At 52.4% G+C, this 24,799-nt stretch overlaps 2 protein-coding genes across 7 annotated transcripts in view; both read right to left on the bottom strand.

Annotated features, from left to right (window-relative positions):
* Positions 1-15,189, bottom strand: part of LOC122386068 (protein fem-1 homolog C-like) — a 38,179-nt gene extending 22,990 nt beyond the window's left edge. Inside the window, exon 1 of one of the 4 annotated variants that reach the window (XM_043374850.1) lies at positions 14,940-15,189. In XM_043374850.1, coding sequence (XP_043230785.1) covers positions 14,940-14,999 — 60 coding nt within the window. In that variant the 5' untranslated portion in view covers positions 15,000-15,189. Of the gene's footprint in view, positions 1-8,296; positions 8,362-10,900; positions 11,217-14,939 lie in introns of those variants that run through there. The other 3 variants (XM_043374851.1, XM_043374853.1, XM_043374854.1) reach the window with 3 other exon arrangements.
* A 581-nt stretch (positions 15,190-15,770) lies between these two features.
* Positions 15,771-24,799, bottom strand: part of LOC122386058 (protein argonaute-2-like) — a 33,459-nt gene continuing 24,430 nt past the window's right edge. For 2 of the 3 annotated variants that reach the window (XM_043374838.1, XM_043374839.1), the window contains exons 2-7: positions 22,004-23,393; positions 21,390-21,527; positions 21,001-21,165; positions 18,927-19,057; positions 17,588-18,662; positions 16,505-16,936 (exon numbers count right to left, since the gene is read on the bottom strand). In XM_043374838.1, coding sequence (XP_043230773.1) covers positions 16,652-16,936; positions 17,588-18,662; positions 18,927-19,057; positions 21,001-21,165; positions 21,390-21,527; positions 22,004-23,350 — 3,141 coding nt within the window. In that variant the 5' untranslated portion in view covers positions 23,351-23,393 and the 3' untranslated portion in view covers positions 16,505-16,651. Of the gene's footprint in view, positions 15,910-15,955; positions 16,937-17,587; positions 18,663-18,926; positions 19,058-21,000; positions 21,166-21,389; positions 21,528-22,003; positions 23,394-24,799 lie in introns of those variants that run through there. The other variant, XR_006257327.1, reaches the window with a different exon arrangement.

Genomic DNA, 24,799 nt, shown 5'->3' with positions numbered 1-24,799 from the left:
GAGTGACGGGGTCGACCGTCGGAGCCAGTAGGGACCGAGTCGGCCATACTGCCCGCGCCGAGACACAGCAAGGTCAGGGCCGCCGCCGGCCAACTGGGGCGTAAAAACACGCACAGCCACGTCGGGCGCCGGCAAAAACCGAGCCCGGTCGGCGCTCCTCGCCGTCAGGACGCTCATGCCACTGCTCGGAAGTCGGAACCCGTCCCGCCCAGATGCTAACCCGGAATGGGGCTCACGTCGCGGCGGCAGACCCGGCAGGCGGCGCACGGCTACGCCGGCCCACCAGGCGTGCAGCGAGATACGACCATCGACACGCCCAGCTCCGATTCAGCGTGATGGACAGATAGTGAAGCCCGCTCCGGGTGACGGGTGCCTACGCACACGGCCGACAACGAGCTAAGAGGCGGCTCAGCGCGATAAGAGAGCTCAGTTTGGCCCTGCAGGCGCCACCGCCAGCCGCCTCTCCAGACGGCCTCGGCTGTACTGGGAACGCGGCCGGGCCGGTCCGTGCCGCCCCCGGACCTGCGCCGCGGCACGTGCGTGCTGAGTGCGGCCCACATGCGACAGTTACCGCCAGAGTCCAAAGCACATGTGCTGGACATCGGCATTGAGTGGCCATGCCTCGCCTGCAGAGACAGCAGCCTTGAAAAGCCAAACGGTTGCCTGTTTACACCCCGTCTCCGTTTTCGTTCGCGACGGCTCAAGGCTCCGGTGCAGTCGCCCGAATTACCCGTTGCTCCGCGGCGCTGCGGTCGAGCTGCCAGGGTCGGCCTGCCCGGATCTGTGCGCCCAGCCCCAGAGTCAGAGCTGTGTGTGTGTGTGGGGGGGGGGAGTGAGGGGCGGACGGAGCTGGCAATGAGCCGCGGTGGGACGGAGGCTCCTGGGGCGCGGCTGGACTCGTGGCGGTGCAGCGCTCCGGGCCTCGCGGGCGGCGCGGCGGCGCTGCCGAGCCCACTGCTCGGCCGATCGTTCCGCGGCGGACGCACAACGGTCCGCGGCGCCGCTGCACCGTGCACGGCCTGCATGGCGGCGCGGCGCACCGGGCGACCTCGATCGCCACCAGCCGGAAGACGGCGCCGCCGCAGCGCCGACAAACAGAGCCGAGCTGAGAGCGAGCGGTCGGCAGCACAGTGCGTGACCGAGGCAGACGGAGACGGAGGCCAAAACACATCATGGTGGCCGGCTCCGAACCCGCACAACACTGCGGTGCAAATAGAACCCTCGGCGATGCAGCTCACAAACAAAGCCATCGGCAGACTCTGCCAAAACATACACAAAACCAGCGGGGGAGGCGCGTCCCCAGTGGCCCAGCCCCAGATCAGCCCAGACCGCCGCGGACCAGCTCCACCCCGCCGGTCGGTCAGAGTGCACCCGGGCACTGTGGGAGCTCCTCACACTAGGGGGCCGTGACCCGACACCCGGCCGAGGGGACCGTGACCCCTCGACGCGCGCGCTGCCGTTGCCCGAGGCCTCCAAGGTCACCGGCGGAAGCGGCTGACCAGCAAAAAGGCGGCGGTCGGCGCGAGCGGCACGTTCCCAGCGCGCGAGGTCGGCCGGCCAGCCACCAGGAACTGAGGTGGGGCCGGCGGCGGCGCGGCGGCCCGGCACGACCGGCATACAGAGCGCAGATCCGCCGGACAAAGGCCGCGTGAGGGAGCGACTCGCACCGCCGCGCCGCGCCGCCGGCCGCGGGAGGGACGGGCCGCACCGCTTACCGGTCAGAGGACCACGCCGCATCTGCACAACACCCAACAACAGTCCGCAGTCGACCTTCGACGAGTGCCGGACCGGTAGACGCGCGCAGCCCAGTCAGCCGGCCGGACACATAAACCTTGGGCAGGGACGTGGCTGGCGGCCATTGGGAGTAATTTATGGTGGTTTTGTCCGACTGGACCGTCGAGTGGCGTGAAAGGCTACCGTTAAGGCCGGGCTCCACTACGCGTTCTTTTTACGCACGTTTTATCCGAGACATCGGTTTTTGCGTGAAATCGGTTTTGCAATTTGTCGGTTTTTGCGTGATATCGTTTTTTGCTTGTCATCCTGAAGCACGTGACATTGTTGTCATTAAACCCAGGCTCCACTACGCGGAAAATCACACTTTGTTTATTTTGAGCCTATAAAGGTGTTTTGCAAGTAGGTACATTTAATAAAAAGTAAGCCAAACTTTTATAAAATTTGTCTGAAGGGTTGAGTAGGTGGCTTTGAGCCCGGGTGCCCACTAAGCAGAGGTTGTTGCATAGCAGCATGGACCCACCAATCAATCTTCACCCGCACCCAGTTCATGTTCAGCAAGTGGATGGCAGCACGGCACAAGGCTGGACTTTCTCACGCCGGAGCCTCTGTGCTCGGCGTGTACATTCCTTTTGATGTACCTGTTTGTTTTTTGAAAGGCACAAATGACAAAATTGAGGAGAATTTGATGCTGAAGTGTCTTGCACATGTTGCTAGCCTTGCACCCATGATAAACTTGCTTAAATACATAACTTGTTTCATAGCTGGCCACTGGTGGCTGAAGAGGGCAAGAGATTTTTTATTCTTAACATTCCGCCTACCTATGGCAATGCACCAGACTGGAAAACATCCATACACTAGCTGGGCGCCCGTGAGACCCTCATGCGCCGAAACTCGACACAAGCAATTTTGAGCTGAAATTTCTGCATCACTTACCATTAAAGTTGGGTGCCTATTTGTGCCGAAATAATCCACTTTTACATAAAGCGCGTGTGCACTGTGCACATCTACCGACCACTCATCTATCACCACTCCGCCAATTTCTATTTGAATTAAAAACATTTTCCCCTGAATTGACACTGCTTTAATCGCAAAATGAAATATGTAGGGTTGCTATGTTTATCATTTCTTACCTTCACTCATCCTCTTTACACTAAAAAACTTCTACAAAAATTTCCTAGCTTCAACACAAGAATTAAAAACATATTTAACAACGTCAAAAACAAACACAAAAGTACATTCACATTGTTTGCCGCAGCGCGCAAGTCATGTCTCCCGGCCGAGATCACGCAAAAAACGATGAAAAGTTCAAATAATTGAACTTTTTATAGGTACGAGATTTCCGAGTTTGCGTGACATCGTCATGCGTTTTACCGAGATTTCCTTAAAATCGGTACGGAATTTGCAAGTTGTCGTGTTTTGCGTGACATCGTTCCCAGTGTAGCTTGCCCAATGTTGAGCAATGATGCGAACTTTTTTTCGGGAACGATTTCACGCAAAAACCGATGTCTCGGATAAAACGCACGGAAAAAACGCGTAGTGGAGCCCGGCCTTTAGAGTTATGCGCCGCAGGCACCGGCACCGCCCAAACACCCAAACACGTAAAAATCACACTAATTCATGCATGCATTGCAAGGACAAAGCTTTCTAAATCCGATCAGCCATCAGGACAGATTTGCATAACACTAACAATAATGAGTGGACGAAATAAGCGATGCTCATTTTGGAAGAGCCCCAGAAACAAAGACCGGATGCACCATAGGTTGCACTAAAAAGGCCTTTTATACATAACAAGCAAGGATGCGCCACTCCAAGCAGATTAAATCTGGCCTCGTCTGCAGCAAGTTTTCATCCGTCCTGTTACAAGATTACTAGCCTGACCAGGGTTATTGTGTGCAGACATGCAGAGAAGCTGTCTAAATACACATATTAAGCAAACCACAAGTCAACGCATGAACCGGAAAAGCTGAGACACAAGTCCCACAAATACTATCACGAACCCGGACCATGTAAAGCGGGTCAAAGTCCCTTCAAGGAATGCATAAACCCTGTCAAAGAACTGGCCAGCATCACCGAGGCCCCGTGAGTTCAATCAGTCGGGCCAATCGGTCACGTGGATCATCAAAGAGCGTCGTGGGACAGGGCTGCGGAGTCGGGAGTCCGAGTCCGAGTCGACAGTTCTGACCGTAGTCGGAGCTGGAGTCGGTCGGAGTCGACAGTTCTGCTCGGAGTCAGAGTCGGAGTTACCTAAAATCCATCGACTCCGCAGCCCTGTTGTGGAAGGTCATACAGCGCACTACAGCGTCATGCGGAGCCATGGAGCGATACGTAAAGCAGGCCCTGATGACAGGTGACAGTAACGACGGAGCAGCGAAGGCCGAGGGTCCGCCACGGAGCGCAGAGCGCAGAGGCCACAGAGGGGCGGCCGGGATGCCGACCTTCCCCAGGTTTCGGCCGCCGCTCGCACCGAGGCCACGTGCAATTATCGGCGGAGCGCCGCGGGCCCCGAGACCCTCCGTGCCGCCGCCGCCGCCGCCGCCGCCGCCGCGCGCTGAGCGCTGAGCCGCTTTGTGCGCGGCCGTCAGGTGGGACAACCGCGGAGCGGCGGGCCGAGGGGCCGAGCGGCGGGTCAGCGCCCGGCCCTAGCCCGCCACCAGCCCAGGCGTGACGAGCCACAGAGGGAAGACGGGAGAGAGCGCGGCGCCGGGTATACGGGGTCGATGCTGGGGAGACAGAGGGACCGAGTCGAGTATACTGTGGGAGACATGTGGGAGACATGTTCCCTCAAACTTGAGGGGACATCCCAGCGAGAGATTGTTTCCACTCGTGTGGCCGTCTACGCTGGACAATGGTCCACCATAAGACAAAAATCACTTACCGGGCGTTGGACTTAATTTGGCCCGCCCGGGCCAAATTAAGTCTAACAAATTAGGTATGTCCACTGCCAAGTCCCGCGGACGTCATGAGCAGTTGACAGGGATGATGGCCATTCAGGCCGAACCATGACCTTCAGCAAGGTCGCAGGAGCGCCACGGTTGGCAGCGTTCGGTGCCAGGCTCGGTGCGGCCCATCCTGACAGTCCATCTCTGAGCGCAGCAACCTGATAGCGGTCAGCGAATAAGCTCTCCACGGATGTCCCCAAGGTGTGCCGGAGCCGACAGCCGGCGACATTTGTTGATCAGCCGTCGGTCGGCTCGTCGGCTCAGCCCGCGCTGCGTGACCGTGGTTCGCGGTATCGTCAGCACGCACCGGCGGCGCCTCCCGTATCGATCCCAAGTGGTGCGCGCCGGTCGACCACCGCTGGAGGTCGGCAGGGACGTGGAGCGCCGGGCCGGCAGGTCAGCCGGCTGCGGAATCCTGACGGCCAGCCGGCCAAACCTGACGGCCAGGCAGACAGTCCCGATAGCCAGGCAGACAGTCCTGGCAGCTAGTCGGGCAGTCAGTCAGTCTGACTTGCAGTCAGACAGTCCTAACAGCTAGTCAGTCAACCCCAGACAGTCCAAGATGGTCCCCGACAGATAGTCAGTCAGCCAGTCTGACAGGCCGGCACGCAATCCCGACAGCTAGTCAGTCTGACAGTTCGACAGCAGGCCAGTCAGCCTCGACAGCTTATTCAGAAGCCCAGAAGCCAAGAAGACAGACAGGAAACGGCTAAATATCAACCCAGTACCCAGTAACCCAGAACGATAGGCGACGAGCGATACGAAAGTGTATTCAGTGCCAACAGATGTAAACCACCAATCAAGAGGCCAGCAATGAGGAAAGTGCAGTGAGCTTAATCATCATGAAGCACCCAGCATTGGCTTTGGCAGATACTTCTACCAATAGTGCTTCCTATCTTCTGAGAGCTAATCCGACCACCGCACTGAGTCTCAGCTTCCGTGATCAGGCAAGGCTACGGCACTATTCCCACGAGCACGTGGATTGGTGGCCAGCGAAGTAGCCTGGTCAGCTGCGGCGGTGGCGGTCGGTCTGGGCCGCGCCGGTCCCGGTGTCCGCAGTGACCTCGCTCTGCTTCCAACAGGGACCGCATGGCCCCGACAGGCCCACCAAGTATCTGCGGACGGACCGGACTAGTCCAGTCTGCCTCAGTGACCGGACCGGGGCCGAGCGGGGCCCGCTATAGGCCCGATCCACACAGATTGCCGCATGTTCGCTGACCACAGCCGCCAGGGCAAATACCGCAAAGACCAAGAGATGCACGCGAAAAAAAAAAAATAAGCTGGACAGTGATCGGGAAACCTGATGCCGTGAACAAACTGGAGTGCTTTCTCGTGCTAACTACCCGAGAGAAAACACAAATGAATAGACTTAGGAAAACGATGTAACGATCTTATATAGCATATTCGATAATATATTCGACTACATATCATGTAGTTAGTCAATACTGGTTGGGTTATAACGTCTCAGTATGTTCCAACTTCCAATTTCCAATATCATGAACCATCGCACTCAGTTATATGCGGAAAGGGTGGAATGCATAGACGGCGGAACGGGGAGGGCACCGGGGAACCGTGCCCCCCTTTGATTTTGGCATTTTAACATTAGCCCTAGTTATGGGCGTTGCATGGAAAGAATGGGACCAAAAGTCGGCAGTGCCCCCCCCCCCCCCCTTAATTGAAGGTGTTCCGCCGCTACTGGTGGAATGCAGTGAGAAGGACGGGAAAGTGGCGCCAACTCCTGGCTGCGATAAGTCGAGACGACCCACCAAACAAAGGCAGAACACAAGGAGGATTAACCATATAACTGATTTAACTTCATCTTCATTAATTGTTGATTAAGACGTATATCGAAGGCGTAGGTGCGCGCTGAAAGAACACTGCACGTCCAATGCAACAGAACAAAGGGAGCAGCGCCTATCCATTCCGAGACAGCTGCTCCGCCGGACACCATCCTCGCCTGAAGCCAGCGGTGTCCCTGGTACCCCGCTGCCCGAAGCCCGTCCACGGGCCATCCGTCCGGTTCCCGTCTATCACCCAACCGTTTCCCAAACAAAGCCGGCCGGGACAGAAGCCACAAGTATATCACTTTCCGTGTCGGAATTCCCTCAGTCCGGCACATAAACACACCTAAGGCAGGTGACGGGCTGCCGCCGACACTCCACCAAGGTGACTGCTGGACAGTGGTGACGTCACAGGATTGAGGGGTGACGTCACAAGACCGAGAGAAGCCGGTGGACCAGCACGGCCCGAACAGACTCCACCACCACCACCAGTCGCCTTGCAGAGGATTCGCAGGGCAAGCCCACTTAGTGCAGCCATTCCAGTGCGGACAAAGAGTCCGCGTGGCCCGTATGTCGTATATGCGCCCGCATATAAACATAAGTAGACAATGCGGAGGCCAGAGAAGAATATCTTTGAGCAGCCATCAGCTTCGAGAGCACAGCCATCAGCGGACAGATCCTGAGACAGGTCCACGCGCTCATTACCTCCTCGATCAAAGGTCGCGTCGGCCGATCACGCGCGCGCACATGCCGCCGCTGCGCTCTCAGTGCCGGCGGCGGGCGGTGGGCTGTGGCTCGGCGGCCGGGCCGACCGCCCGCTGGCCTTGGCTGCGGCCACCCGTCGGCCTCCGCCGGATCAGCCGGCCGCTGGCGGCGACACATCTGGTCTGCACCGGAGCGGCGCGCCGTCCGCGCGGCAGGCCCGGCTGTTTGCCGCTGCACTCACTGGGCCAGACGACTGGCCCACCCGACCAGCGGCAGCGGCCATACTGTCAATACAGCGGCGCCAGAATGAAAGCTGTCCAAGCACGAGCGTCCCCGGCTCATCGCCGTCAAAGGTCAACTTCAGATTGATCTTTCTTTTTGTATAGCCCAAGCGCAAGCCCTTAGCAGAAAATTGGAAAGCCTGGTGTAAGTTGTAACTAGGTGATAGTTAATAACTTCTTGAGCACGGCTCAAAAATCGCAAATAGTATTCGAAGTTCAGTTCTCCTATACCTACTATTCCGATAATTTTGAGACGTATGAGCCAACAGAAGTCCCTAAACAGATAGCTATAAGATTGACTAGTGTTTCTGGCGCCGAGTCTCGATCAGCAGCGCAGGTATGACATCACCTGCAGCGGTGGTCCCGTGACGTTCCCCTCCCGACGGCTGGGAAGGACCGGGGGCGCCGGACCGATGGGAGGGAACGGGCGGCGCCGGGACGTCGGCCAAGTGCGCAGCACCGTTCGTCGGTGGGACCGAGGCGGCGGCACCGACGGACGTCAGCCGCGCCCACAACACCCTGTCCCGCACCACCGCCTCCAGCCGGCCGCCGCCGCTACCCTCAGAGACGACCACCGCTCTGTGACGGTGGTGCCCGGCCACGGAGGGGCCCGAGTAGACGCCAAGGTCTCTGCTCAGCAGCAGAGAGCGAGGGAAGCCTGCCGGGGCGATCGAACCAGGCCGACCGGCGGTCTCTCCACGCTAGTCATGGGTGCACGCACGCAGTTCAGCTGGGCGGACAAAGGTGTCCACCTTCTTCCAATAGGGTGCACTTAGTTTAGTCTAATGAAAAGATACTAACAGGTGGGAATTCCACGTTCAGAAGCATATAATATTATAAACATTTGTTATATCACCTTTTTAAGATGGTGGGCTTAACTGTGTGCCGGGGTATATCGAGGGCTTAACTGTGTGCCCGTATCTGCCGCATTTCGTCGACTGGAGCACGTGCAGAGTGGACATTTCCTATATAAACTGGGTCTTAAAAAACCTTTGACAACTGTGCAGGTCAATGAACTCTGAAGGTTGTGAAGAAAATGCAGTGCTTCTAGGAGCATCATGTGATAAATGCCTTGAGCATCCATCAATTTTGGGTTGCAAGAAATCCAGACACAGGTACAAGTGTGGAAAAAATAGCTTACACAAATGAAAGACCAATATGTTAGGGAAACAAAGGAATGGCTCTGTGATATGGCAGGAAAACAAAGGGGAAGAGTAGCAATAAGTACAGAAAACGGATGGAAGGAAAACAGTCAGAGAGGATGAAGTGAGGTAGGCAAGGATAGGACAAACTCAAAGCAAAGTGAGACAGGGACATGGGTAGGTGCAGAGCTAGGAAATGAAACAAGCAAGGGATAGGGGCAAAACAAGCATAGCAATAAGGAGAGAGGTAGCACTGTAGAGTGTACAGATAGCAAAACCTGTGACAGTACCGTAGTATGATGGAACTACTACAGGGCACTCCATAAATATGGGTAGGATCAGGGAATGGGTAGATTATGCCTTGCCATGGGTAGATTATGGCAAGGAATAGGAATAAGGATTAAAAACAAGAGTAAGTGCATTTTTTAATTCAATTGACTGAGACTAAGAGCTCAAAAAGGGCAGAGATAAGCAAGGAAGATAGATGATAGTGGATGCAAGATGGGAAAGAGTAGGGAGGGAAAGAGAAGAGAATGGATCACTTGTGAACTGAACTGGATCAGTCAAAAGTTTGCAAGAGAGAGAGAGAGAGAGAGAGAGAGAGAGAGAGAGAGAGAGAGAGAGAGAGAGAGAGAGAGAGAGAGAGAAGGGAGAGGGAGAGGGAGAGAGAGAGAGAGAGAGAGAGAGAGGGAGAGGGAGAGGGAGAGGGAGAGGGAGAGAGAGAGAGAGAGAGAGAGAGAGAGAGAGAGAGAGAGAGAGAGAGAGAGAGAGAGAGAGAGAGAGAGAGAGAGAGAGAGAGAGAGAGAGAGAGAGAGAGAGAGAGAGAGAGAGAGAGAGAGAAAGAGACAACAGCAAATGCCATATTTTAGCAGCTCATTTCCTTTCAAGCATTTGTCATGTAAACTTCTGTCTTACTAAGCAAAAAGAACTGTTCCAAGTAGGTCATACCTACCACTGGTGGTAATGTGACTAAAAGTATGACTCAGAAATGGGCATAGAAAAATAAAATAGAATAGTAATACTATAGGTAGGAGCTGGTCGTTTAGAAATGATTTGAGGAAGAATAGACAGACATGAGAAAAGGAAAGAAGCAGGGTGCAGTAGATACAGAAGGCAACAAGTGGGAGTGGGAAAGGAACTTTTAAACACTATAATGAAAACAATACATCTGTATTGCTATTGCACCACGCACTCCCAGTTCACAAAGGCACATACAAGGCGAGTAAAAACAGGTGAGTTCCCTACAACTATCACATTAATTAAGGTAGGTAATGCAATTAACTAATGAAACTTGATCATGTGAGCTACTGCAAATTCTTGCATACTGATATGATAGTGACGATAGGTTCCCCATCTGCCCATTTATTCAGGATAGAGCTTAACTGATCTTATGTGGGATTCAACCTTATCCTCTCAGCTCTGATCACACACAGTTAATTTATCAAATGACCTGTGCAACTCCATTCGACAAAAGAAACTGAAACATGTGTCAATTCTGATTCCAGTCGGGGAAACTATGGTAAAATCTGCTATTTTTAGCAGTCTGCTATTTTTAGCAGAAATCTGCTAAAAATGGGTACGCATGTGACGTCATCGTACCCAAATATAGCAGATTTGGGTACGGCCCCATACAAAAGCAGATCTGCACCCTAATTGAAGCAAATGCGCATCAAATGCCTGGCAGATTCATGATGAGAATAGTGCTGAGAGTGTTCTCTGCTATTTTTGTTCAGATCCGACTATTTTCAAATTCATTATTTAAAAATAGTCGGATCTGAACAAAAATATCAGAGGACATTCTCAGCACTATTCTTATCATGAATCTGCCAGGCATTTGATGCGCATTTGCTTCAATTAGGGTGCAGATCTGCTTTTGTCGGGGGCCGTACCCAAATCTGCTATATTTGGGTACGATGACGTCACATGCGTACCCATTTTTAGCAGATTTCTGCTAAAAATAGCAGACTGCTAAAAATAGCAGATTTTACCATAGTTTCCCCGACTGATTCCTGACAACTGTTCCTTTACCTACCAAATGATGATATATTATTGGTGTCTGAAAGTCAGAGTAGAGGACATAACATGTCAGTGAAATGTGTCAGGTTTTGCAGGAAATTGGCATGCAGGTGAAGTTCAACTGATAGGAAGTACACAGGGTCGGCTACACTGGGGTCACACGGATTCTCAAGGAAATCCCTGGGTCGGAAACACGGAGGTCCCCAAGCGTTTTCGTTTTAATTATATGAATCCAATTAGTATCACAACATGCTATAATCCAACTATCTAACATTCCCTGCCAGTAAAATGCAACAGCTTACCATTTAAAGCTGGCAAAATTGACCCCAAAACACCACATTCCTCACCCCTCGCAACCGACGCTGACGCCATGCTGGTTACGGCGGATGAGCACAATCTGTTTTTATAAACAATCAAGGCTGCAAAAATATCAGATGCGTTTCGCGTGCATAATTTTTTATCGCAGCCAGAAATGACAAACAATACCAAGGTTCTCATATTGTTATGTCTAAAGCGCAGACAACTTTCAACTTGAGAAAAGCGATTATTACTCGATGAAATTCAAAGAGATGTCACCTAACCCAACCTTATCGAGCCTTACCTAACCTAACCTAACCTAACTTAACCTAACCTACTGATTTTTGCCTACAGAGCTTAAATAAACCTAACCTAACCTACTGATTTTTGCCTACCAGGCATAAAGAAACCTAACCTAACCTAACCTAACCTAACCTACTGATTCTTGCCTACCAGGCATAAAGAAACCTAACCTAACCTAACCTAACCTACTGATTCTTGCCTACCGGGAATCCTAACCTAACCTAACCTAACCTAACCTAACCTAACCTAACCTAACCTACTGATTTTTGCCTACCGGTTAAGGAAATAGTTACTGGCAGGAATAGATTGCAGGCAATAGTAAATCAAATATTTTCAGGTTAAGTGGTCATGCATCAGGCTTCAGGCCTTCGGCCTGAAGCCAGATACATAACCATTTAACCTAAAAATATTTGATTTACTATTGCCTGTAATCTCTCCTAAGGCATTGCCTTCGGCACTGCACTGCTTCGCCACGAGTTGGCCACAGACGAAAACATGTACAGTACGGGCGAAGAAATGTTGGACGAAAAATGAAAATATGTAGAGACAAAAAAATGCACGGACCAAAAAACGAAAATAAAGAAAATGCACGAGCGAAAATAATTACGAACGAAACATTTCTGAAGACTTTTTCAGAAAAGTCGCTATCATTCGTCGACAGATCTGGCGCATCTCGTGAGGCGCTTTACCGAAAAAGAAAATTACCGAATTCTCTTCTATTGAAACAGAACCGAAATTCCAAAATTATTTGTGTATATCTATCACTTTTTCATAAAAAATAGTACCCCCCCCCCCCACCCAAAACCCCGGTTTCCCACAGTCCCCCTAGTGTGTTGGGTTTTATGAAGATACTACATTTCTGCGTAATGGTATTGAACGACAATTGACATGTTGACAACAGACCGTCGTGCGGCTCCACCGAGATCGTGGTAAGAATACGATTAGTTAGCTTTTGGTCTTAAAATTATCGATCAGATAACTGGAAACCACATTATTCTTACTAAACATGAGTTTCTCTATAGAATGATGTCTATATTATAGGGATTAACTAATTTTTGAAGCGGGGACCTCCATGTGTACCGCCAATCCCTGATGTTCAGTACAGTTGTCTGTACCAATATAAAGTTCACAGCTCTACTTTTTTGTGGAATCTGAGTGCTTGTGTGACATGAGACAGTTGTTAGAACACTTGGTGGAGCACCATCTCAATATTACTGATGTAATCTATAATCAGGGACGTATCCAAGGGGGGGGGCGACGGGGGCGGTCGCCCCTCCCTGGGCCCTGCCGGGCCCCAAAAGCGGGCCCGGCAGGGCCCGCTAGACAGCCCGAAAGCGGGCCCGAATGACCCGCTTAGGGCCTAGCCAGGGACAGTTTGGAGCCGGCAGAGCCAAAAAGCGAAAGGGCCTGTTCAGAAGGATTTGTTTGAGCCTTCGGGTTCAGGGTTAGGCCTCTGGGCCCTGCCGGGCCACACATGGGTCCGTAACTGGGCCCTTCGGTCCCACTTTTGGGCAGAGCCAGGGCAATTTGGAGCCCGGCAGGGCCCCAAAAGCGGAAGGACCCGTTCAGAAGGATATGGCCGTGTCTTCAGGCTTGAGGAAGGGCCCCTTTAGCCCTGCCGGGCCCAAACCTTATCGGTTTTGAACCCCAAATCCTTATCGAGCCCGAAGGTCCCACTTTTGAGCTAATTGGCCCTGGAGAAGTTATGGAAACCGGATCCGAAAAAAAAATCTTCTTCCGGGGCTAGTCACTGGGACATCTTTGCCTGTCTGGACCCTAGAAGTGGAAGGGCCCGCTGAGAAGATCTTGCCCAGGCTTTCGGGTCCAAAAAAGGCCCCGTGGGCCTTGCTGGTACCCATACGGGCCGGGCCCCAAAAGCGGACCGGGCCAAGCCAATGAAAACCTGTGACCCAGGACGTCTAAAAAAGCGGAGAAGTCCGCACAGAAGGCCTTGAACCAGGCTTTTGAGCTTGAGTAATGGGCCCTTGACCTCGACATTGTACCTAGTACCTACCAAGAAAACGGGCCCAGATATACGCTTCCGGGCCCAGTCTCAGGAACAGCTTGTCCTGGTTGGGCCCAAAAAACGGAAGGGCCCGCTGAGAAGGCCCTGCCAAGGCCATCGGGCCCGAAGAACAGGCAACAGCCGATGAAGGGCCCCTTTCGACTGACCCGATGCGGGACTGCTCCTGTTCTCCAAACAAAATCAGCTCCATAGTTCACACTACATACTATAAGCATTCTGTACAGAACGTAGTCTCAAATTCGCATGTTTTTTATTTGAGCTGCTCATTGAACTGATTTCATAGTTGAACTGACAAGAATGAGTAATATGTTAGCGTGAGCAATGCAACACAATGGGTGAATGGGTAAACAATGCAACCCCAGCTCTCCCCGGGCCGGGGCGTTTGGCCCGTTAGCCCCGTCCCGGCTTGGCCAGACGGGCCACGCAAATGCACCAATGTGTGAAGGAAGGTGTTAACTGTTTATGTTTGCGTATAGGACCAAATATGTTGCTATGCTATGTCCCATGGTGTTATGATGCAGAGGAACATACAATGTTATAAATATATGGAAATGAGTCTGAAAAGTATCGTTTGCCAATGTTAGTGGGGTGCAAAGAGGTAATACAAGATTAATAACTCATGTTCATAATGTTGTCCCGCGCCGTGCTTGTGGCCTGCGTTTTCCTTGTCGTGCTGGGGGAGGGGGGGGGGGGGTCACGCCCCCATCTAACTCGGCTCCTGGGCCACGTAGTGACACGCAGTAAGCGACACTCGAAAAAGCGTAAAAAATAATGTCAGAAATGCCTCAATCATTTTTAACGTCAGATCAAAGCGGTCTTAACGCAAAAAATTCCGGCATGCGGCTATTTTTCTGTTGGTAAAACTGGCCTCTGGCATACAAAAAATTGGCGCCGCCGTTTTTGCCATATTCACGAACAACCTGAGATGGGGGACGTGAATACCTACGCTCCCCCTAGCACGGCGCGGGTGAACGAAATTCAAAGGAAGTGAATTGCAAAAACGAACTTCAACGGAAGTTAAATGCAAACATTTTATCAAGGTCACCCAAGACAATGCATTTTCATTTGCAATATGCCGAATTCTATCGTAAATTCACTGTTTTTCGACATTCTCAATTTTTCAAACCAGGATAGACAGTCTCTGTGGGGCCCCTTTGAGCTGGCCCACGGGCCCCTTCTCGGCTGTCGCCCCTCCCTGAGCGAAATCCTGGATACGTGCCTGTCTATAATTGATTTAATTTTACATGCTTTATTGACATTCTATTGGCAAAATGAATATTCTTAATATTAAATAAGTTAATGTAAAGGCATGCTTGTTCAGTAACTCAGATTGCATTTGATTGTTTAATGCCTACGTCTGCGTATGGTAATTCACGAAAATTCTGGAAAAAACGCAGAAACTGTTATCAAGGAAGTCCCACAAATATGGATCTGCAAACCACTCACATAATTTTGTGCATGGTCGTACCTTCATCTTAAGTGCGCACACCTGCCAGCCAGGCTGACAGCCTAATTTAATATCCATATCATTACGCCAGGAGCCCAACCAACAGTATTTCCATTTAAAATCAAAATTGTGATACAGCAACTATAAAGGAATGCATAGAGTACTTAAATATGCTGTCAGCAAGCAACGTCCCATTGCAGTTACGATTGCGACGAAACAGAGACTGAGACGAGAGAACAAAGGCCAACACCACAGCCAACGTTCCTACCTTCAATCTGCGGAGCTTCCCATCCCGAGCTGCATTGAAAACAACGTTGATGAACTCCATTGCAGATGCAAGATTATTTCATATCCACCAGGCACGAACTGCTGAAATGACAACGCCCGCGACCCCAAAACGAAACGATGGACCACCACCTCCGACGAGGCTCGAACGCAATCTGCCTGAACTGCTACCAAATCGCAGATCCAGCCAAATGCTTCCATATGACTCCTTCATACGGTGAAGTATTTTCCTATGAGAGAGAATTCCTTCGGTCAGATGTTGACGTTCCCGAAATGCATGTTGTTTCGCTCCACAAATTTTCGCCAAATTTCAAGCCGTGTGACATTCATAACTGAGAGGATCTATGACACACGGAAGTTAGATTCACTGTTTCAAGAGCTGCTCGTTGATCGGATTGGGGGGTATAATATAGGCATAGGGCCTTGGCTTGGGATCGGGTAACCGGGTTCCAGCATGCATCCCAATGTCGCCTAGTGAAATGAAGTCTATCAAGTAAAGAAGTCTAACACGGACTGCGATGGAAAAATTGGATTCCAAATGAGCACTAGTGCCTTCGTGGTAAAGCGAGTCGCGAGACGCGGATACGGCGTTATTACGATAACTTTTGTATCACAGCTTGCTTGCTTTTCCAGCGTCTGTTCGTAGTTCAGTGAAAAATACCACCCATGACCAACGCATGTTGACCAGCATGCAATATAAACTTACATGACACACGGGAACACCACATCACAGTGCATTCGTGTCTGAAAATAGCGGCAGGGGCTATAAGTCCTGACCAGTCCACTCTTGTTAAAAAAAAAAAAAAAACATCACCACGTAGAGCTCGTGTATTTGATCCAGAAAGCCAGCAGGAAAAAATCAGTCCACAAACCTATGAAGAGCGACAGACGCACACAGAAGCTGATCGTGCAACAGCGGACGCCCGATTCTCAACCCACGACCACGCGGCCGGGCGCCGGGACGGCGGCGGCTGCCTACCGGCGGCGCCCGGCTGCCGGAAATTCGGAGCGCGGCGCCAACCCGCCGACAGAGCGCGGGGCACCGTTGGCGCGGCGCTCCTCAGATAGCCAGCGCGCGCGGCGCAGAGGCCGCCCGGCCGGCGCACCGCCGGACGGCCCGCGGAGCCCGTGCAGCGCGCACGTCATGGCCCAGCCATGAGCGTGCAGCCAGTGGTCGTCACTCGCGTCCTCCGGGGCGTGCGAGGGCAGCACCCCGCGGAGACGAAATCAGTTCGGCGTCCCGCCAGCTGGGACGGGACTAAGCAATCTGATGAATTTGGCGCGTCTCAACCGGGTGCTTAGAAATTACTGATGCTGCGTGTAAACGTAACGCTTTAACTTTATGTAAGCAGGATTACATATTATTCATACCTCTTGCCATAGGACCCTGTTTACCAAAGCAGCAAGAAAAGTAAAAAGCCCTCTAAACAGATGATTAAATACTTGAGAACCTCTGTCTGTGATAGCTCTGCCGTCCAAAGGCAAAAACGCATATGTCGGGTCATGACCTGACCCGACATATGCGGTTTTGCCTTTGGACGGCAGAGCTGCCAAGAGTGCACTACAAAAGCTAAAGCCACCACCCACTACGCCTGGCAGTGCGATCTGGCAGTCACCAGCCGCTAGCCTACAGGAGTCGGACGGCTGTGGCTACTGCGCCCAGCCCGCGCCGGCCGTGCCCGCGCCCCGGGGCCTCTACACGTAGTACATGGGCACCGTCTGCGGTGTGCAGGCTCTCTGGGCGTCCGCGAGCGGCGGTCGGCGGTCCTCGGCGATGTTGTTGACGGCCAAGAAGTTGTCGTGGTGCGCACGCGCCCGGAAGGCGGCTAGGTGGGCGTAGTAGGAGGGCGCCGGGTTGCTCACGGAGCGCGTGCACCGCGAGAACAGGTGGCACATGTAGTAGGTAAGGATCTCCAGCTCGTCGGCCGTAAAGTTGCTGTCGTCGTGAAGAATGTGGTAGTGGGTCGGTCGACTGGTGCCCTGCGCCGAAGAAGAAAACCATGTCACAGCATAGGAAAAATGGCAGACACACTACGTTAACCCTCCGCAATGCCACAAATTAGCAAGAAATGCATGAATATGTCAACAAATATCTAGAAAATATGGTTTCATTGTCTGGGAGGGGCTTGTTGGACAAAAACAAGACGAGATCTTTCGTTAGGTGAATGAACAATGAACATGCATTAATCAAAGTTCGCTTTATGGATCATACCTTGTTATCTCGCCTAAGTCACGGAATGAGCAAAAAAAAGGCAATACGGAAAAGCCCAGCACATGGTCACAGCTTTTTTCTTTGAGGATTTAGTCCGAACCTTTTGAATGGAAGGATTACAAGGACAGCGCCCCAGCTAAGCGAAGCTTGTTACATTGACCCTGCCTTCTTACCATCCGATCGCGCAATTCCGGTTCTATGGCAAAATTTAACTGGCAAATCAAATAACTGGCTTCTATGGCAAATAAAACTTCCGCCCAGACCTGTCATGACTTGTAGTTAATAAGTAGCTAAGTGCTAAAGAATGGCATAACAATTTCCAGCGGCGTGTTCTCAAAAGTCATTAATCTGAGCGGGCGCAGTTACCTGTACCCAATATCGGTGGAGTTGGGGAGGGCTTCCGCCGCCCAGGACCTCACCTGGATGCCCTGGTGGCTGACCAGGAAGTAGTCCAGCTCGGTGGGGTGTGCGATCACCGAGTCCACCACCGTGCCAGGAGGCACGTTCTTCGACTTGCCCTTGGCCTCGCGCAGGTCCTGCGCAAACAGGCGCGTGTGGTGACGCTTCTGCACGACCAGCAGCGTGATCTTGGGCTGGTAGTTGGCCTCCAGCTTTCTGCACGCCTCCTTGATCTGTTCCAGCTCATACTGGATGACCTGCAGGAATTGGCCCTCGCTCACTCCATCACGGAAGAAAACTATCTGCTGCGGCTTGACTCGGTTGTTCATCTTGTAGAACTCGATCAGTAGCTCTTTTACAGCGGTGCCGAGGTCGGCGATCAGTTCTTGGGCACCCTGGCCCTCCTCCGGGTACTGCACCAGCACGCGGTGCCCGTAGCGCGCGTGGAACGAGGCGTCCATGCTGGCCACCACGGCGGCGATACTGGGCTTGTTCTTCTGGTCCGGGGCCGGGTGGGTCACATCCGCTCCAAACACGATGGTCGGCACGCGCAGCATCGGCGGCCGAGTGCTCTCGTGCAGGCCGTTGTTGGAGCCACCCATTTTGGCGTTGATTTTCTGGCAGATGTTGGTGGCTGTCTGCCGATCTCCCCTGAATACCGTCTTGGAGAGGACGCACGAGGTCAGCTGACCGACCACCACGTCCCCTGCGCCCTTCACGGCGCTGTACAGCTTGTTCTTGGCCGGCAGGATGACCAGCACCAGCTGCGGCGAGTTGTACTGCTTCTTGATCTCGCTCAGGTCGCGGACGGCGTCCACGCGCTCCGGGAAGCGGCCGTCCCTCTGTACCACGCCAACCGGCTGGGCGATATTCATACCCACCTGGCGTCCCGAGTCGGCCAGGCCGCGCAGGAAGTTCTGCAGCTTGTCGTTGTAGGTGCGCGCGTAGTCGAGCACCACCCAGCGCTCCAGGTGGTGCGGGTCCAGAAATCGGCTGCCGCGCAGGTCCCAGACGCCATCGCGCGGCTGCACTCTGCCCTGGTTGTTGTAGAGCAGGGTCGGCGCCGGCAGAATGCGACCAGTCACCTCTGTCGGCCTGTAAGGTCGGGATCGTAAGTCATGACCGTGCAGACGCATGAATAAGATCTTATACTGTACGTGAAGAACATGTATTTTTACAGGTGCCATGTGCTAATTGAAAATGGGCTCGCAATGGAACCATCCGTGCCATGCGTGATATCATCATCAGGTCCATAAAAACTGACAAAGATGAACCAAATCCTGATGGGAAATCGCAGGTGTGGACGAGGGCTTAACGCAGCACAACCGGGAAAAAGCCGGACCGGTGATGAGAACGTACGTGTCGGCCACCTGGAGGCCGAACTCGCGGTTGTGTGGGTCCCGGTTGAAGTCGGCCTGGCGCACGAACTCCCTGATGCGGTTCAGACGGACGTCTGCCGGGGCGGCCGTGGTCTTGATCATTGTGGACACCTGAACGCAGAACAGCTAGTCACAAGAGACCCGCAACAGGCTCGCTATTGAGCATGTACAATGTACATACATACCAGCACGAAGGTCAGGTCAATAGATACAGAGCACCCACACTTATCAAACATACACCAATTCCTTCCAAGACCTGTCAGTGTCGAATCGTTCAGGTACGACATTGATAATAGGCACTACACCTTTTTGCGTTAGTTGTTGACCATTGGGCAAAACATTTGTACACATTCGCCATATAGATTGCACTGCAAATGGGCGGTTGGTCACACAGAATCACCATTGTGCAAAACTATTCGGGGGTCCTCCTATACAACTCAACATTGAGCGAAAGTTCCGCATTGTGCAAAATAGATCGTCAATGGTCAAAACTGTTCGTCATTGAACCGCCGAGAATTCACGTTTGGCCAAAACCGTCTATGTATATTTCGGCATTCAGAAAAACAGATAAGCCATGAACAAAACAATTTATCGCGTGCACTGCCGGCCGCAGGGGGCATGGAGCTCATGGGGCTCAATCCTTGCCATTTCCCTCATATAACTGAGTGGATGATGGATTAAGGACGTGGCGGCCGGTGAGTGTTTATTGGACGAGACCGGCCTCAGCCGTCACACCTAGCGTGCGTTCCGCTGAGCCCGGGAAGTCACCATAAATCTTTGGGGGCGGAATTCCCACACCAAACAGGTAAACAACACACTGTGCTCATTCTAGTCAGGTGAACGGTATTGCCCTGGGGCTCGAAATGAGATCGGCCTCATAAATTGACAAAAACTTGCCCTCATCAGAGAATTCGGGAATGCGAAGGCGACGGTCATCGGCATGGCACATGTGCATGGTGTCCGTCAGCTTCCGCCTTTAGGACAGTTTGTTTATTCGATGCACCAATAAAAACCTCATCCTTGAATAGGCGAATTGAGTTTTTTTAATGAAGTGCACAACGACCAACGTAGCACTAGCCTGGCGTGCTATGTTGGAATGGTAGGTGCATTGACGGAAATGACTTCAATGCATGGAACAATGCCAGCATTGAACGTACTGAATTCAGTTGTGTACATAAGCACATTGGAAGCAAAAGAAAAAAAACGCAAGAGAACATTTTTTGGTAGCTAAAATGAGGTCAAAAGTTATTTTCAACCAAATATTTCAGCTGCATTGATTGGCATTGTTCGTCGGTTAGCTAAACGTACTGCATATAAGCTTGACTGCAAATTACCGTACTGTTTCATTTAGAAAGAACCTATAACGAAGGCTGACTTCTTGCTTAGAAATACCCATAGTGGTCATGCTCAAGTGGTGAATGGTCGATATGTGTTAAATCCATTTTAAAAACTACCCTAGATATCCATTTACTCTGTTTTAAACACTGCTGAAATATCACCAAATGCCGAGCTATTTCGCTCATTGCCGAAGTCAAGGCCAAGTGTCAAACAGTTTTGCAGATCGCTCATTTCAGTGTTCAATCGGTTTTGCTGAATGGCTGAAAGGAAACACACAACGCAGGAATAGTTGTGCTCAATGCCGATTGTCGAAATGGCTCCTCAAACAGTTATGCCAATGGTTGAATTCAAAGGCAAAAAGGTGTAGTGAGGAAAATAACATTTCCGAGAATACCGAACAAAGTTTATTACCTGCATTAACTCTAACCCACTGGTTTCAGTCAGACCCAGACAAGGAAAAACTGTCTAAAGGGAGATACAGGGGATAGCAGGGAAAATGACGGACTTTTGTCCGAACACTTCATCTCATTTGCATTGTCCATGTCGGCCAAAGAGTCAGGAGAGAGGGGTAGTTAATCTTCAATGGCAGCCAAACTAGTGATTTATTTAAAAAAGGTAGATTGTAGAATGTAGATCCATTGGTGTAATACTGCGGACCAAATACGTTTAGGACCCGAGGGTGGTAGCCGGCCAAGACGTAGCGCCAGCAGTCTCACCTGGTCTGGACTCAGCTTGTGGTTGTTCACCTGGCCCTTCACCACCGTGCAAACCTCCGCTGGGATGTAAATCTTCTTGTTCTTGGAGCCGACCCAGAGGCACGGCAGGTTGGGGTACTGCAGCTGGACACCGTACTCCTTGGAGAAGAACTGCTCCACAGTCATCTGCAACAGGGGGCGGCCACCGGTCGGAGTGACCGCTTCGAGAAACCCGCTTACTGGCTCCCACAACGGCAGAGACGTGCGGCGGGACACAGCTTGATATTAAATATTTTGGACACAATTACTAGCGAACCGCCATCGACCTGTCATCAAGTGACGCATGAGCAGGCCTCGCTTGCTATGGAATCCCGTTCGCGTCGCCTTAACAAGCACACTGGGTGCCTCACCTGTCTGCCATTGTGGTCGAACTTGTGCGTTCTGGGCGTGTCGCGCACCATCTTGTTGATGCGGTAGGAGCGCTTCCCCTGGTTGCCTCGTGTGTACTCCACCTTCAGGTTGGCCAGTTGTTTGTTCACCTCCTGGAACTGTAACAGCCGGAAGGGCGGACGAAACGTCAGGGTCAGGCACAGGTCACCTCAGTCAGCAGGGCACACAACGTATACCCCCTTCCACACAAATCTAATGGTCACCCCGACAGCCAGTGAGGCTGAACCAACTAAATATAGTTAGGTAAATGTGTTTTGAATGATGCTACTGCAGACGTGGTGTCTGACCTAGACAACCATTGGCAACGATTATTTCACTAAGAACTTGTTACAGTGTCTTTAACCGTTCCTTTAACTTTATTATAAATTGTCACCACACAGAGAGTTTCAACGATGCTGGTTTATGTAAAGTACAATTACTAGTTTGAACTAAGAAATTATAAAAGCCAAAAAGCTAGCAATCCGTCCATGGTGCTGACACGTCCTTCTGACACTAGCTACCTTGCTCAGGATATGTGGCTCAGCGGAGAGCGCTAGCCACTCACACTTTGGGCATTACATTAGTTTATTCGTACCTGCATTGGATTCAGACCTCGGGCAGGGTCAAACCGGTCCCCGATGATCTCATACATCTTATCCATGACGTGTATTGGCTTGTGGAAGGCCTTGTTGGCCACGTCGATGTTGATGCGCGTCTGTTTCCAGCCGCAGCGGATGGTGGAGAAGTATCCGATCCAGAGCTCGCAGCCGCCGCCGATGTCGATGGTCCGGCCGCCCTGGTCCGGGAAGAAGGAGCGGCCGACCGGTGTGAAGCGCAGGCTGGGCAGGTGGCGCAGCACAATGTCCAGCGCCAGCACGGCCGCCTGCGGCGTGTTGTTGGAGCTGCCGCCGACCAGGTACTGCATCAGCGGCTCGATGTCCACCTGGCAGGGGTCGGCCGCCTTCACCGTCAGCTTATAGTCGCGAGCCAGGTCGCCCGCCTCCTGAAACGACACCGTCATATCCACCTGTTTGCCTTTCAGAGGCAGCTGACGGGCCGTGTACATATTCTTCTCGCCATCAAATACAGGAAAGTACTTCCCAAACTGTGCGTTCTCTTTCATTGCCTTATCGAAGATACGGCGCTTCACAGTTTTGGGCATCCTCTTCTCGAACTCTACATCATAGTGGTACACTTCTCTGCACTTGATGCTCAAGTTGAAATGGTTGGTGAGCAGCTTTATCGGGCGACCCATCCTCCCTGGGCCCTTGCTCTTGGGTGGCTGCAGCTTGCAGATGCTCTTCTCCGAGGGCGCCGGCTGGAACACACTCTCTGCGGCCTTTTTCGTCTCCGCCACGGACATGTCAGCCATCTGCCGTGTAACATCGCCGGCCGGGCCCCCCTGCTGCGGCGGAGGTGACTTCAGCTGCGGCGGCGGCGGCGACTGGGGCTGCTGGGCCGCCTGTGGCCGAGAGTCCTGGGCTCTCGCGCCTCTCGGGGCTGCGCCACGACCCCTGCCTCTGCCCCGGCCCGCACCCACAGTCAGCCCGGGTGGTGCCGTCGGCGTGGGCGTCGGTGCCGGAGTCGGCCTAGGCGTAGATGCCGGTGTCGATGTCCCCGATGAACTTGGAGTTGAAGAGGACTTTGGCGCCGGTGCTGCGGCCGGTGCCGGTGTTGCAGCCGGTGCTGCGGCCAGCGCCGGTGTTGCAGCCGGTGCTGCGGCCGGCGCCGGTGTTGCAGCCGGTGCTGGGGCTGGTGCTGCGGCAGGTGCAGCGGCCGGCGCTGGAGCTGGAGTTGGCGCCGGGGCTGGGGCAGGTGTCGGCTCTGAGGCGGCGGGAGAATCACCACCCGTGGCGCCGTCCCCGGCCGGCGACTGGGCCGCAGCCTGGGCGGCCGCCGTCGCCGCTGCCGTCGGCTTCTTGCGAGGCTTCTTTCTTCCCATATTCAAAACGGGGATACGACTTTCTTCGGGCGAGGCCTTTTACCTGAAACGAATGGGATGATTTGTAGATCAGAGCTCACAAATAGTAGATAGTGGTACATCTAAACTGTTACCCAAATGCTGGTCATATTATCATTGTCAGTAGCGGCGAAACACCTTCAATTAAGGGGGGGGGGGGGCACTGCCAACTTTTGGTCCCATTCTTTCCATGCAACGCCCATAGGGCTAATGTTGAAATGCCAAAATCAAACGGGGGCACGGTGCCCCGGTGCCCTCCCTGTTCCGCCGCCTATGATCATTGTCGGACTCCAGGGTACCAAAGCCTACTCTACAGCATCGCACAATTATTGTACAACCGTCTGCCTAACGAATTTAGAAACCTGCCTCTGGATTCTGGACAACTTTTTAACACTTTGTTTCTGAGCTGTTCTGCGTTTTTTTTTTGGGGGGGGATGGATACGTGATTTGGTTTGTTTGCTGAGTGATGTGATGTGAAGACGTGAGTACCTACATTTTAACCTTTTTCCCTTTTATGAGTTTTATTCTGACACATCACTCGGAATAGCCATTTTACTGTCATTTTGTCAAATACAATGATATACATTTGAGGTGCCGAGAAGGATTGAACTGTCCTGAGGAAGTACGATGGAATAGGGGGAACTAAGGAACTAGGAAGCTGACACTTTCATTTCATATGCGCAGTTCGTGTGGTTCGGGCAGTTCGTGTGGTTCGGAATTCAAATATTAACATAGGTATTAGGTAATACTGATATAGGATTGTTGCAAGACATCTACTACCGGGAATTCTGAAATAAATATTCCTATTTCAAAGCCATATGTTTCAAGCATGGAAGGCACGAGACAAATGAACCACTTTCTAACATATACAATTGCCAATGCCAATTTCTGTGGTAACATCTGATTCGTGCTGACTTCTGATCTGCGGCCGGTTATATAGCCTTGCTGCGGCCACAGAGGACGTGTTTCAGATGAGCGCCCTCTCCAGCCCTCTCGCTCCACACACAGCTCTGCACGTCACCGAGCGGACTCCACCGCAGCCCGGCAGGTCTCCGGCCGCACTCGACACACGGCAGACGTCACTGCCCGCTTGAGGTCATCTGTGGTCCTGGCGCTTTGGTAGACTTGTGAGTTGTGACTTCAGGTGACCCCAGAGAAAGAGATCAAATGGGGTTAGATACGGAGAAAACGGGGACGATGGCCGCACCTCTCATCGAAAGATGATCTGCGAACTGAATGGGTTCCACAATGCGCAGCCATTATTGTCACAATGGCAGTGTGCGACAAGTCTCAGTCTTGTTCTTGTTGGAACCATTGTTGGTCCAACATCCGGACGTCTCCAGCCAGCTGCCTGTTCAAGGAGAGGTGCCATACCCAGAGATGTTTGCTAATCAAACCATTATCAAACCAAGTCCTAACCTAACCTGCCCT

This window comes from Amphibalanus amphitrite, unplaced genomic scaffold (genome assembly GCF_019059575.1).
Source record: "Amphibalanus amphitrite isolate SeventyFive unplaced genomic scaffold, NRLGWU_Aamphi_draft 000239F_arrow, whole genome shotgun sequence".
Lineage (NCBI taxonomy): Eukaryota > Metazoa > Arthropoda > Thecostraca > Balanomorpha > Balanidae > Amphibalanus > Amphibalanus amphitrite.
The sequence above is the reverse complement of the archived record's forward strand: the minus strand, read 5'-3'. Positions and strand labels throughout refer to the sequence as shown.